The sequence below is a fragment of the Corvus moneduloides genome, chromosome 27, assembly GCF_009650955.1.
Source record: "Corvus moneduloides isolate bCorMon1 chromosome 27, bCorMon1.pri, whole genome shotgun sequence".
Taxonomy (NCBI): Eukaryota; Metazoa; Chordata; class Aves; order Passeriformes; family Corvidae; genus Corvus; species Corvus moneduloides.
In genome coordinates this window covers 5,303,465-5,317,128 of record NC_045502.1, presented here as the reverse complement: position 1 = coordinate 5,317,128, position 13,664 = coordinate 5,303,465, and the positions used below count along the sequence as shown (strand labels likewise).

Here is a 13,664-nt window from a genome sequence, read left to right as displayed (position 1 = left end):
CTCCTGCCCCGTGTGAGCACCCCAAAACTGGGGCGGGACACCCAGGCAGTGGGGGGACCCCAAAATCGGGGGGGGGGGGGGGGCGCGCAGGCAGCTGTGGGACACCCCAACAGCAGGGCAGGCACCGAGACCTAAGAGGGACCCCGAAATCTGCAGGGGGATCGCGGGTGTTGGGGACACCCCAAGAGGTTCAGGAACACCTCCCCCAAACCCCGTGGGGGGCACCCCAAAACCGGGGCGGGGACCTTCAGCCCGTGGGTGCAGCAGGACCCCGTTCCCAGTCTGGGGTGCACTGGGGGGCTACTGGGGGGTACCCCGAGTCTCGGGGGGGCCCCCCGTGACCCCGATTTTGGGGTGCAGGACCTCAAACCAGCCAATCTGCTGCTGGACAGCGCCGGGCGCCTCAAGCTGGCGGATTTTGGGCTGGCGCGGGTGCTGGGCCCCCCCCCGGGGCGCCCCTACAGCCACCAGGTGGCCACCAGGTACCGGCTTTTGGGGTGTCCCCTCCCCGGGATGTCGGGGTGCCCCCCCAGAAGCCAAGGACCCCCCGCCCCCCCTTTTCCAGGTGGTACCGAGCCCCCGAGCTGCTCTACGGCGCCCGGCACTACGACGAGGGCGTGGATCTGTGGTGAGTCCCCGCTGTGGGGGGGCCCCCCTGGGATTTTGGGGTCCCCACGGGATTTTGGGGTCGGTCCTTCCCAGAGTCTTGGGGTCCCCATTCACCACCTGTCCAGCCCTGCTTAATCTTGGGGTCCCCCTTTTGGGTTTGTAGATCCCCCCCAGACTCCTCGGTCCCCCCACTCTGTGATTCTGGGGCTCCCTTTGGTGCCTGGGTGCCCCCCTGGGATTTTTGGGGGGGTCTCCCTGCGTTTTGGGGTCCCTCCTGTTTGGTGCCGGGGGTTCCCCATTTCTGGGCTCGTCTCCTGGATCTTTGAGTGCCTCCCAAACATCAGGGCCCCCCCGGATTTTGGGGGATTCCTCTGGGATTTTGGGGGGTCCCTCTGGCATCTCGGGGTCCCCCCCTGATGCCGGGGTCCCCCCAGGGCCGTGGGCTGCATTTTTGGGGAGCTGCTGACCCTGTCCCCGCTGTTCCCGGGGGAGAACGACATCGAGCAGCTCTGCTGCGTGCTCAGGGGCCTGGGCACCCCCAGCCCCCGCGACTGGCCGGTACTGGGGGCACTGGGAGCACTGGGGGAGGGAGGGAGGGGCACTGGGAGGGACTGGGGACACCGGGGGCACTGGAGGCACTGGGAGCACTGGGAGCACTGGGGGAGGGAGTGAGGGGCACTGGGAGCACTGGGGGAAGAAAGATGTGAAGCAGCTCTGCTGTGTTCTGAGGGGCCTGGGGGGCACCCTGAGGCCTCGGGACTGGCCAGTTCTGGGAGCACTGGGGGCACTGGGAGCTCACTGGGGGCACTGGGAGCTCACTGGGGGCACTGGGAGGCACTGGGAGCACTGGGAGCTCACTGGGAAGGACTGGGAGCATTGGGAGGCATTGGGGGGCACTGGGAGCACTGGAGCACTGAGAGGCACTGGGGGCACTGGGAGGCACTGGGAGGGACTGGGGGCACTGGGAGCTCACTGGAGGCACTGGGAGCACTGGGAGCACTGGGAGCTCACTGGGGGCACTGGGAGCTCACTGGGGGCACTGGGAGCACTGGGGCACTGGGAGCACTGGGGGCACTGGGAGGTACTGGGAGGCACTGGGGGCACTGGGAGCATTGGGAGCACTGGGGAGCACTGGCTCATACTGGTGGCTGCTGTGAGGTACTGGGAAACCTCGGGAAGGTGTTGGAGGGTGCTGGAATGGTGCGAGGGTGCATTTGAGGTTACTGGAAGGCTACTGGGCCATACTGGGGTGTACTGGGAAGCTCTCAGGACATGGTGTGATGTGATGGAGGGATACTGGAGGTTACTGGGAGATACTGGGGTGTTGCTGGGGAGGATTGAGGGTTATTGGGGGGGCTACTGGGAGAAACTGGGGCATCCGGGATGTACTGGGAGATACTGGGAAATGCTGAAAGTGCACTGAGGGTTCCTGGGGAATTACTGGGAACTACTGGGTTGTACTGGGAGCTACTGGGAAACCCCAACAGCGTGTTGCGAGATACTGGTATTTTCTTGGAGAGCATTGAGGCTTAGTGGGAGGTACTGAGAGGAACTTGGGCGGTACTGGGAGCTACTGGAACATACTGGGGCGTTACTGGGGTACACTGGGACATACTGGGAAACCCCAGGAATGCCTTGGGCCATCTTGAGGTGCTCTGAGAGCTGTCAGGCAGCCTACAGTGGTTTCTATGGGTGTGACCGGGTCCGTACTGGTTTATACCGGTCCATACTGGTCCATACTGGTTTACACTGGTTTACACTGGTTTGCACTGGTCTGTCCCGCCACAGGAGCTGGCGGAGCTGCCGGACTTCCCGAAGCTGCGGTTCCGGCCGCAGCCGCCGCCGCCGCTGGAGCTGCTGGTGCCGGGCGCCGACGCGGCCGCGCTGGACCTGCTGCGGCGGCTGCTGCGCTACCGCGCCCGCCTGCGGCCCCGGGCACACCAGGTCAGGGCAGGGGGGCACTGGGGGGACTTGGGGGGTCCTGGGGGGCATTGGGGGGTCCCAGAGGGGCTTGGGGGGGTCCCAGGGTGCCCCTGATGGAGCCCCGGATCAGCCCCGCTGCGGTGCCCGCTGCAGCTCCTGGCACACTGGGTGAGGGCAGGGGGGCACTGGGGGGTCCTGGGGGGGGGGGGTTTGGGGGGTCCCAGAGGGGTTTGGGGTTCCGGGGTGCTCCTGGCTGGAGCCCCCCATCAGCCCTGCTCAGGTACCAGGTGAGACCCTGGGCGGGTTTGGGGAGATTTGAGGGGATTTGGGGGGTCTGGGGGTCCCAGGAGGCCGGGGGGGTTCAGGGGAGGGGCCCCGGTGGGTTTGGGGGGGTCCCAGAGATTTGGGGGTCCCAGAGGTACCAGGAGGTTCTGAGGTGTGTTTGGGGGGGGGGGGGGTCTCAGGGATTGGCGGCCCCAGGACCCTCGCTGGGGGGGGTCACTCAGTTCCCCCTCCTTTCCCCATTTTGGGGGGAGGTCCTGCCGCCCCCTGAGCGCTCCCCTCCCCCCAGGCCCTGCTGCACCCCTTCTTCTTCGGCCCCCAGGAGCTGACCCCGCCCCCGCCCCCGGGGGGGCCCCGGCAGCCCCCCGACTTCAGCCTGGACACAGCCCTGGAGCTGCCCCCCCGCGCGGCCCTGAGACCCCTCCCCGTGCTGGGAGACCCCCGGGAGACCCCCACTGACCCCCCCGTAATGGGGGACCCCCTGGGAGACCCCCACTGACCCCCACTGACCCCCCCATAATGGGGGACCCCCGGGAGACCCCCACTGACCCCCACTGACCCCCCTGTAATGGGGGACCCCCACTGACCCCCCCTTGCTGGGAGACCCCCACTGACCCCCCCATAATGGGGGACTCCCACTGACCCCCACTGACCCCCCTGTAATGGGGGACCCCCTGGGAGACCCCCACTGACCCCCACTGACCCCTCCATGCTGGGGGACCCCCACTGACCCCCCCATCCCATTTCAGGGGACGCCTGATGAGCCCTCCCGGGGGTCTCTGGGACCCCCACTGCCCCTCCCCCCCCAGCCTGGGGGACCCCGGGGGGCTCTGGGACCCCTCCCCACCCTGGGGGACCCCCCTTGAGCCCCCAGGGGTGCTCTGGGACCCCCTTAATTTCAGGGGGGGCACCCAGACCCCCGGATTTGGGGGGGCCCCAGACCCCTGGACCCCTCCCAGCCCCCCCCAAGCACCAAAGCAGCGCCGGGAGTGGCGAAAACGGGGGAAATTCAACCCGAAAACGTCGGATTTGGGGCCGAAAACGTCGGATTTGGGGCCGGCAATGCGGCGAGAGATGAGAAATGCACAGACTGAACCTGAAACCGCTGGATTTGAACCCAAATCCCAGGTGAGGGCAGCAGATTTGGGGGGAAAAATCTCATTTTGGAAACGTGAGGCTGAAAATCTTCAGTTTTGGGCTGAAAATTCCCGAGTTTTGGTAGAAAATGCCCAATTTAAGGTTGCAAATCCCGGGTTTTAGAGTGAAAAGTTTCAATTTTACTTTCATAATGCCAAATTCAGCTTAAACCTCCCAATTTTGGGTTGGGAGTCCTAATTTTGGGTCAAGATCTCCAGTTATGGGTTGAAAGTTGTAATTTTGAGCTGAAAAATCCCGGTTTTGGGGTCGATAATGGAACTTCCAGGGTGAAAATTCCAATTTGGGGTTGCAAAGCTCCAGTTTTGGGGCTGAAAATACCAAATTTGGAAGAAAAAGGCTGATTTTGGTCCCAAAAATGAGACTTTTGGACCAAAAAATATCAAAGTCCAGATATTAAGGTGAAAATTTTCAGTTTGGTGACTGAAACTCCCAGTTAGGGACTGAAAATAGCAATTTTAGGTTAAATTGCCTGATTTCGGGGTTAAAACACCCAATTTTGGGGCTCTCAGCTCCATTTCTCCCTGAAAACGCCAATTTTGAGGCCAATAAATGTCAAATTTGGGGTGAAATTCACTGGTTTGTTGCCAAAACAGTGGAATTAAGGCTGAAAAATCTCAATTTTGATGCCAGAATGGTGAATTTCAGGCTGAAAATCCCCAACTTTGGCTGAAAATGCTGAATTTTACCCTGAAACCTCAAATTTTAGGCTGAAACTCCTGAACTTCGGTTCAAAGAGCTCAAATTTTAGGTTGAAAATCCTGGATTTTACCCTGAAACGTCAAAATTTGGGGCTCCCAGCTCCGTATTTCTTTCAAATGCATTCTGAGGAGCTCCAGGCCTAAAAATGCCAAATTCGCAGTTCAAAATCCACATTTTGATGGTGAAAAAAGTGAACTTGAGGCTGCAAATCCCAAATTTTTACTTGAGAACCTGAAAATTTAGGCTGAAAATCCTGAATTTGAGTCTCAAGTTTTCCCCTCAAAAACGCTCTTTTTGGGTATTTTGAGGCCTAAAAATGCCAAATTTGGGGCTCAAAATCCCAATTTTGCTGCTGAAAAAGTGAACTTTAGGCCAAAAATCTGAAAATTTTACTTGAAAGCCTCAAACTTCATGCTGAAAACCCTGACTTTTGGGCAAAACTGCCAAATTTTAGGTTGAAAATCCTGATTTTTTTCCTTGAAACCTCTGATTTTGGGGCTCCCAACGCCTCTTTCCTTGTTACACTCTGAGTATTTAGAGGCCTAAAAATGTCAAATTTACAGTTCAAACCCCAAATTTGGTGCCAAAAGAATTCATTTCGGATTGAAAATCCCAAATTTTGGGTTGAAAACCTCAAATCTGAGGCTGAAAGATCCTGAATTTTGGGTCGAAACCCTCAAAATTCAGGGCTGAAAACCTCAGTTTTGAGTCTGAAAGATCCTGAACTTCCAGCTGAAACTCAAAATTTGGGGTTTAAACTCTCAAATTTTGGGCTGGACCTCTCAAAATCAGCTGAAAATCCCAAATTTTGGGCCGAAATCCTCAAATTTGGGGTGTCAGGCCTCAGTTTGGAGTGTCAGGCCCTGAGTTTGGGGTGTTGGGCTCAGAATTTTGGGCCAAACCCCCGAATTTAGGTGTCAGGCCTGGAATTTGAGGTGTCAGGCCTGGATTTGGGGTGTCAGGCCTGGAATTTGAGGTGTCAGGCCCGGAATTTGGGGTGTCAGGCTCGGAATTTGGGGTGTCGGGCTCCGGTTTGGGGCCAAAAGCCTGGAATGTGGGGTGTCGGGCCCCAATTTGGGGTGTCGGGCCCAGAATTTGAGGTGTCAGGCCTGGAATGTGGGGTGTCGGGCCCCAATTTGGGGTGTCGGGCCCGGAGTTTGAGGTGTCAGGCCTGGATTTGGGGTGTCAGGCTCGGAATTTGGGGTGTCGGGCTCCGGTTTGGGGCCAAAAGCCTGGAATGTGGGGTGTCGGGCCCCAATTTGGGGTGTCAGGCCCAGAATTTGAGGTGTCAGGCCTGGAATGTGGGGTGTCGGGCCCCAATTTGGGGTGTCGGGCCCGGAATTTGAGGTGTCAGGCCTGGATTTGGGGTGTCAGGCTCGGAATTTGGGGTGTCGGGCTCCGGTTTGGGGCCAAAAGCCCGGAATGTGGGGTGTCGGGCCCAAATTTGGGGTGTCGGGCCCAGAATTTGAGGTGTCAGGCCTGGAATTTGGGGTGTCGGGCCTGGATTTGGGGTGTCAGGCCTGGAATTTGGGGTGTCAGGCCCCAATTTGTGGTGTCAGGCCTGGATTTGGGGTGTCAGGCCTGGAATGTGGGGTGTCAGGCCCAAATTTGGGGTGTCAGGCCCGGAATTTGGGGTGTCAGGCCTGGATTTGGGGTGTCGGGCCTGGATTTGGGGTGTCAGGCCCCAGTTTGGGGTGTCAGGCCCAGAATTTGGGGTGTCAGGCCCGGAATTTGGGGTGTCAGGCCCCAGTTTGGGGTGTCAGGCCTGGATTTGGGGTGTCAGGCCCCAATTTTCGGTGTTGGGCCTGGATTTGGGGTGTCAGGCCCCAATTTGGGGTGTCAGGCCCCAATTTTCGGTGTCGGGCCTGGATTTGGGGTGTCAGGCCCCAATTTGGGGTGTCAGGCCTGGATTTGGGGGGTCGGGCTCCCGTTTGGGGCCCAAAGCCCGGAACCGGGGGTGCCGTGCTGGGCAGGCCCTGCCCTCCCCGGGGGGGTCCCCCCGCTCTGGCCGGGGCTGATAAAGGGCCCCGGCCCCGCCCGGCCCCCCCAAACCAACCGCCGGGGCCCCAAAATCAGATAAGGCCTTATCAGCCCCCGGCAGCCCGGGGCCGTTACCGCCCCCCCCGCCCCCCCGAACCCCCAAAATCCCCCAAAACCTCCCCAAATCTCCCCCCAAAATCCCCCCAAACCCCCCAGGCTCCCACAGGACCAGGTGGGCTGAGACCCCAGAGCCCCCCAAACCCCCCCCTTCACTCAGGGCCCCCCTAAAATTTTTTGGGGTGTTGGAGGGGGGGGTCAGGCCGGGGTGGGGTCCCAGAGCCCCTCCCCCCCCGCCCAGCCCCAGGGCAGGGCCCGCCCCTCCCCCGCCGTGTCCGTCCGTCCGTCCGAGCGGGGACACGACGGCTCCAGGTCAGGGACCCCCCGGGATTTGGGGGATCCCCCCGGGATTTGGGGGAGTCGGGGGGGCGGGACCCCCAAAGAGCCCCCCCGGGGCTCAGGGAGGGGGAAGGGGCTGTGGGTGCTGATTTGGGGGGGCAGCCGGGGGGCTGAGACCCCCCCCCCCCCCCGCCCCGATTTGGGGGCTTTGGGGTTTGGGGGTCCCCGGGGGTCCGGGGGCTGATTTGGGGGGGGGAAGGGGCGCTGTGACCCCCAGGGGTTGGGGACCCTCCCCTCCCTATTTTGGGAACCTGAGGGTTTGGGGGCCCGGGGGTGACTTTGGGGGGGTCACACTGGGGGTGCGGGGTTTTGGGGTGCCCACGGTGCTGATCTGGGGGGGAACTCGGGGGGTTTGGGGTGGGGGTTTTGGGGTGCTGATTTGGGGGGGCACTCAGGGGGTTTGGGGTGCTGATTTGGGGGGATTTGGGGGGCCACTCGGGGGTTTTGGGGTGCTGATTTGGGGGGATTTGGGGTTTGGAGTGGGGGTTTTGGGGTGCTGATTTGGGGGGGCACTCGGGGGGTTTGGGGTGGGGGTTTTGGGGTGCTGATTTGGGGGGGCACTCAGGGGGTTTGGGGTGCTGATTTGGGGGGATTTGGGTGGGCACTCGGGGGTTTTGGGGTGGGGGTTTTGGGGTGCTGATTTGGGGGGGCACTCGGGGGGTTTGGGGTGGGGGTTTTGGGGTGCTGATTTGGGGGGGCACTCAGGGGTTTCGGGGTGCTGATTTGGGGGGGACTTTGGGGGGGCACTCGGGGGTTTTGGGGTGGGGGTTTTGGGGTGCTGATTTGGGGGGGCACTCGGGGGTTTTGGGGTGCTGATTTGGGGGGATTTTGGGGGGCACTCGGGGGGTTTTGGGGTGCTGATTTGGGGGGGCACTCAGGGATTTTGGGGTGCTGATTTGGGGGGGTCTCCCACAGGTGCCCCTGCCCCCCCCCGAGCCGGGTTTTGGGGCCCCCCATGGAGTTCGTGGCGTTGGGGGGGCCGGAGGGGCCCCCCCCGTTCCCCGACGAGGCCGGAGCCTTCCTGGGGCTGGGGGGGCCCGAGGGGCTGGAGCCGGGGGGGCTGCTGGCCCCGTACCCCCCCACAGGTACCCCCCCCCCGTGTGCCCCCAAAGTCCCAGGCACCCCCAGGGCCCCCCTCTGTCCCCCCAAAGCCCCAAGAACCCCCCCGTGTCCCCTCAGGACCCCCCTGCCGAGCCCCCCCCATCCCCAATATCCCCCCCGTGTCCCTGTGGCCCCTTCCCCCATGGCCCCCCGAGCCCCCCGAGCCCCCCGAGCCCCGTCCCCAGTGTCCCCAGTGCGCCCAGTACCCCTCCTCCCTGCCCCCAGTATCCCCCAGTGTCCCCAGTATCCCCAGTGTCCCCAATACCCCTCCCCCCTACCCCCCGTCCCCAGTATCCCCCAGTATCCCCAGTGTCCCCAGTGTCCCCAGTATCTCCAGTGTCCCCCCTGTCCCCAGTGTCCCCCCTGACCCCCCTGTCCCCAGTATCCCCAGTATCCCCAGTGTCCCCCCCACCCCCTGTCCCCAGTGTCCCCAATACCCCTCTCCCCCGTCCCCAGTATCCCCAGTGTCCCCAGTATCCCCCAGTATCCCCAGTGTCCCCCCTGTCCCCAGTGTCCCCAGTGTCCCCAGTGTCCCCAGTATCCCCAGTATCCCCAGTGTCCCCCCTGTCCCCAGTGTCCCCAGTATCCCCAGTGTCCCCAGTATCCCCCAGTATCCCCCAGTATCCCCAGTGTCCCCCCTGTCCCCAGTGTCCCCCCTGTCCCCAGTATCCCCAGTGTCCCCAGTCTCCCCAGTCTCACCCGGCCCGTGTCCCCCCAGGCCGCCTGTCCCTGCTCCCCTGGGCTGAGGGGGGGTCCCTGGGGGGCCCCTCCTGGACCCCTCCCCCCCCGGAGCCCCCCCGGTTCCTGGAGCTGCTGCAGCCCCCGCGGAGCCCCCCCCCCCCGGGGCCGCTGCTGCCGCCGCCCTCGGGCCCGTGCGGTGAGACTGGGAGGGACTGGGGGGGACTGGGAGGGACTGGGAGCACTGGGAGGGACTGGGGGGGACTGGGGGGCACTGGGAGGGACTGGGAGTACTGGGAGGGACTGGGAGGCACTGGGAGGGACTGGGGGCACTGGGAGGGACTGGGAGTACTGGGAGGGACTGGGAGGCACTGGGAGGGACTGGGGGCACTGGGAGCACTGGGAGGGACTGGGGACAGGGGGGACTGGGAGGGACTGGGAGCACTGGGAGGGACTGGGGGGCCCTGGGAGTACTGGGGGCACTGGGAGCACTGGGAGGGACTGGGGGGCACTGGGAGTACTGGGGGCACTGGGAGCACTGGAAAGCTTGCTGGAGCTTGTACTGGTTTATACTGGAGCCTGGACTGGTTTATACTGGGGCCTGGACTGGTCCATACTGGGGCCTGGACTGGTCCATACTGGGGCACAGATTGGTCTGTGTTGGCTTGTACTGGTTTATACTGGGCCATAGTGGTGCATGCTGGTCAGTGTTGTGTTACTGAAGTGGCTACTGGTTTATACTGGTGTCTGTTGTTCCATAGTGGCCTGTACTGGTTTATACTGGTCCCTACTGGTTTATACTGGTTTCTATTGGGCTGTACTGGGCAGAACTGCAAGAGCACCCTGGGGTGTGTGCTGGGCTGCCGTGTCCTGCCTTGTACTGGTTTATACTGGTTTATACTGGTGCGGGATATCCCATAGCGATCTGTGCTGGTTTGTACTGGTCTCTACCGGCCCATACTGGTTTATACTGGCCCATACTGGTTTATACTGGTGCAGGATATCCCATAGTGATCTGTGCTGGTTTGTACTGGTCTGTACTGGTTCATACTGGTTGATACTGGGCAGACTGTGGGAACTGGGGGTGCACAGTGAGGGGCCTGCTGGGGTGCCCAGTTGTTTTACTGGTCCATATTGGTTTGTACTGGTGTGCACTGGTTTGTACTGGTGTGCACTGGTTTGTACTGGTTTAAACTGGTTTATAGTGGTTGGTACTGCCAGACGGGGTGGGCACTGGGATGGGCACTGGGATGGGCACACAACCTCACAGCGGTCCGTGTGGGCTTATACTGGTTTGTACTGGTCTGTGCTGGTTATTACTGGTTGATACTGGTTTATAGTGGTCCAAACTGGTTTGTACTGGTTGATACTGGTCTGAGTGCAAGAACTGGGGGTGGACACTGGAGTGTGCACGGGGGTGGGCATCACCCTACAGGGGCCTGGGGGGGTTTCTCTTGGTCCGTACTGGTCCCTACTGGTCTATAGGGGCCCGTACTGGTCCCTACTGGTCCCTACTGGTCTATAGGGGTCCGTACTGCTCCTTACTGGTCCCTACTGGTCTATACTGGTCCTTACTGGTCCCTACTGGCCCACGCTGGTCCCTACTGGTCCGCAGTGATCCTCACTGGTCCGTACTGCTCCTTACTGGTCTATACCGGTCTGTACTGGTCCATACTGGTTTATACTGGTCCGTACTGGTCTTTACTGGTCCCTACTGGTCCTTATTGCTCCGTACTGGTCCGCACTGGTTTGTACTGGTCTCTACTGGTCCTTACTGGTCCCTACTGGTCCGTACTGTTCCTTACTGGTCCGTACTGGTCTGTACTGCTCCGTACTGGTCCATACTGGTCCCTACTGGTGTATACTGGTCCTTACTGCTCCATACTGGTCTGTACTGCTCCGTACTGGTCCTTACTGGTCCCTACTGGTCCGCACTGGGCAGAGGCGCGGGAGTGCGTGAACTGCGGGGCGACGGCGACGCCGCTGTGGCGCCGGGACGGCACCGGGCACTACCTGTGCAACGCCTGCGGGCTCTACCACCGCCTCAACGGGCACAACCGGCCCCTCATCCGCCCCAAGAAGCGCCTGGTGAGCCCCAGATCCTGCCCCCTGGGACCCCAAAGGCACCCCCGGGACCCCAAAACCGCCCCCTGGGACCCCAAAGGCACCCCCGGGACCCCAAAACCGCCCCCTGGGACCCCAAAGGCACCCCTGGGACCCCAAAACCGCCCCCGAGACCCCAAAACCACCCCTGGGACCCCAAAGGCACCCTCTGGGACCCCAAAACCACCAACACCCCAAAACGACCCCTGGGACCCCAAAGGCACCCCCTGGGACCCCAAAACCACCCCCGAGTCTCCAAAGGCACCCCCGAGTCCCTAAAATCGCCCCTAAGTCCCCAAAACCGCCCCCGCGACCCCAAAACCACCCCCTGAGACCCCAAAACCACCCCGGAGACCCCAAAACCACCCCCGAGTCCCCAAAACCGCCCCCGAGACCCCAAAACCGCCCCTGACACCCCAAAACCGCCGAGTGCCCAAACCCACCCCCACGACCCCAAACCCACCCCTGCGACCCCAAAACTACCCCCAAGACCCCAAAACCACCCGAGACCCCAAAACCACCCCCGAGTCCCCAAAACCACCCCCAACACCCCAAAACCAGCCCCGCAACCCCAAAACCACCCCCGGAGTCCCCAAAACCATCCCCAACACCCCAAAACCACCCCCGCGACCCCAAAACCACCCCTGCGACCCCAACCCCTTTCCAAGGACCCCGAAGTTCCCCCAGACCCCTCATCCCCCCCAGTTCCTGCCCCAAATCCTCCACAAATCTCCTCAGATTGCCCCAAATCCCCTCCTTACACCCCAAAACTGCCTCCAGTCCCCCCCCAATTCCCCCAAATCCCCCTTTAGTCCCCCCAACTCTCTCCAAATCCCCCCAAATCCCCCCTTCTCCCCCCAAAACCTCCCCAAATCCCCCCTAAACCCCTCAAATCCTCACCCCCAAATCCCCCTCCAGCCCTTCCCAGCCCCTCCCAAATCCCCTCTAATCCCCCCAAAACTCCCCCAAACCCCTCCTTACACCCCCAGACCCCCCTTCAGTGCCCCCAAATCCCCTCTCGTCCCCCCCAAACCCCTCCTTACACCCCCAGACCCCCCAATCCCTCCCAAATCCCCATCTAGGCCCCCCCCACCCCCTAAAATCCCCCCAAGCCCCTTCTTGCCCTTCCAAATCCCCTTTTAATCTCCCCAAACCCATCCTCGCGGCCCCAAATCCATCCCAAACCCCCTCTAGTCCCCCCCCATCCCCTCTAAGTGCCCCCAATCCTCCTCTCTTGCCCCCCAATGCCCCAAATTTCCCCCCTGCCCCTTTTCCCCAGCTGGTGAGCAAACGCGCGGGCACCGTGTGCAGCAACTGCCAGACCAGCACCACGACGCTGTGGCGGCGCAGCCCCCGCGGGGACCCCGTCTGCAACGCCTGTGGGCTCTACTACAAACTGCACCGGGTGAGGGACCCCAAAATACCCCTAAAACACCCCAAACCCCGTCTGCAACGCCTGCGGGCTCTACTACAAACTGCACCGGGTGAGGGACCCCAAAATACCCCTAAAACACCCCAAACCCCGTCTGCAACGCCTGCGGGCTCTACTACAAACTGCACCGGGTGAGGGACCCCAAACCCACCCCAAAATACCCCAAAACCACCCCAAACCACCCCAAAATATCCCTAAAGCACCCCAAACCCGTCTGCAACGCCTGCGGGCTCTACTACAAAGTGCACCGGGTGAGGGACCCCAAAACCACCCCAAAATTACCCCAAAACCACCCCAAACCACCCCAAAATATCCCTAGAACACCCCAAAATACCCCCAAACCACCCCAGAACTCCCCAACCCCCCAAATGCCCCCAGAGCCCTCAATTTCTCAGCTCACGGGGGGTCGGGGGGGGACTGGGAGGGAATTTTTGGGGCGCCCCTGGGGCTCCATTGCTGGTGGGGGATGGGATCACAGTGGGGGGGGTCCGGACCCCCCCGGGGTTTTGGGACCCCCATTTCCCCCCGTCCCCCCTCCCCCAGGCGAACCGGGGGTTCCGGGACCACCCAACCCCCCCAACTCCCGCAGCGTGGGGGTGTCAGGACGGATTTTTGGGGTCCCCACTGTTGAAGGGGGGGGTGGGATCTCTGGGGGGGGGGCGTCCAGGCCCCCTCCCGCGGGTTTTGGGACCCCCCTGAACCCCCATTTCCCCTCCCCAGGTGAACCGGCCGCTGACCATGCGCAAGGACGGGATCCAGACCCGCAACCGAAAGGTCTCGGCCAAGGGCAAGAAGCGGCGCCAGGGGGGGGGGCGCCGGCCCCGGGGGGGTCCCCGAAACCTCGGCGGGGCCCCCCGTGCCCCCCCCCGCGCCCCCCCAGGCCCCCCCCGAGGACCCGGCCGCGCTCTTCACCCTCGGGCCCCTCGTCCTGTCCGGGCACCTCCTGCCCTTCTCCCCCGCCGGACCCTTCCTGGGGGGCCCCGGGGGGAGCTATGCGGCCCCCCCGGCCCCCAGCGCGGCCCCCCCCGGGCTCAGCCCACAGCTCTAACGGGGGGTCCCAGTACAGTTTGGTATCGAAACGGAGCCCGACTCAGGCCTTGTTCTTTGCGGGTGCGCTGGGGGGGGGAGGGTGGGAGTGGGGGGGGTCGTGCTCCCCCTGCGAGGTGGGGGCGGCGTTTTGGGTGGAACCACGAAAGTCCTGATTAAAAGGTGCCCCCCCGCCATGGACAACATATAGTTGGTG

The 13,664-nt window shown here is 62.5% G+C and overlaps 2 protein-coding genes and 1 long non-coding RNA gene across 3 annotated transcripts in view; all 3 read left to right on the top strand.

Moving 5' to 3' along the window:
* Positions 1 to 3,366, top strand: part of LOC116435482 (cyclin-dependent kinase 20-like) — a 7,026-nt gene extending 3,660 nt beyond the window's left edge. The window contains exons 2-6 of the mRNA XM_032091818.1: positions 361 to 482; positions 566 to 628; positions 1,044 to 1,167; positions 2,398 to 2,553; positions 3,104 to 3,366. Coding sequence (XP_031947709.1) covers positions 361 to 482; positions 566 to 628; positions 1,044 to 1,167; positions 2,398 to 2,553; positions 3,104 to 3,313 — 675 coding nt within the window. The 3' untranslated portion in view covers positions 3,314 to 3,366. The remainder of the gene's footprint in view (positions 1 to 360; positions 483 to 565; positions 629 to 1,043; positions 1,168 to 2,397; positions 2,554 to 3,103) is intronic.
* A 128-nt stretch (positions 3,367 to 3,494) lies between these two features.
* On the top strand, positions 3,495 to 13,504 carry GATA1 (GATA binding protein 1). The gene is given in 7 exon segments (XM_032092205.1): positions 3,495 to 3,942; positions 8,023 to 8,192; positions 8,927 to 9,085; positions 10,829 to 10,974; positions 12,269 to 12,394; positions 13,142 to 13,242; positions 13,244 to 13,504. Coding segments are annotated over 7 exon segments (975 nt in total). The 5' UTR covers positions 3,495 to 3,895; the 3' UTR covers positions 13,470 to 13,504.
* LOC116435699 lies at positions 4,763 to 6,802 on the top strand. Its single transcript, XR_004236816.1, has 3 exons — positions 4,763 to 5,853; positions 6,019 to 6,038; positions 6,142 to 6,802. It is a non-coding gene; the product is annotated as an uncharacterized LOC116435699 (long non-coding RNA).
* Positions 13,505 to 13,664: the final 160 nt, after the last annotated feature.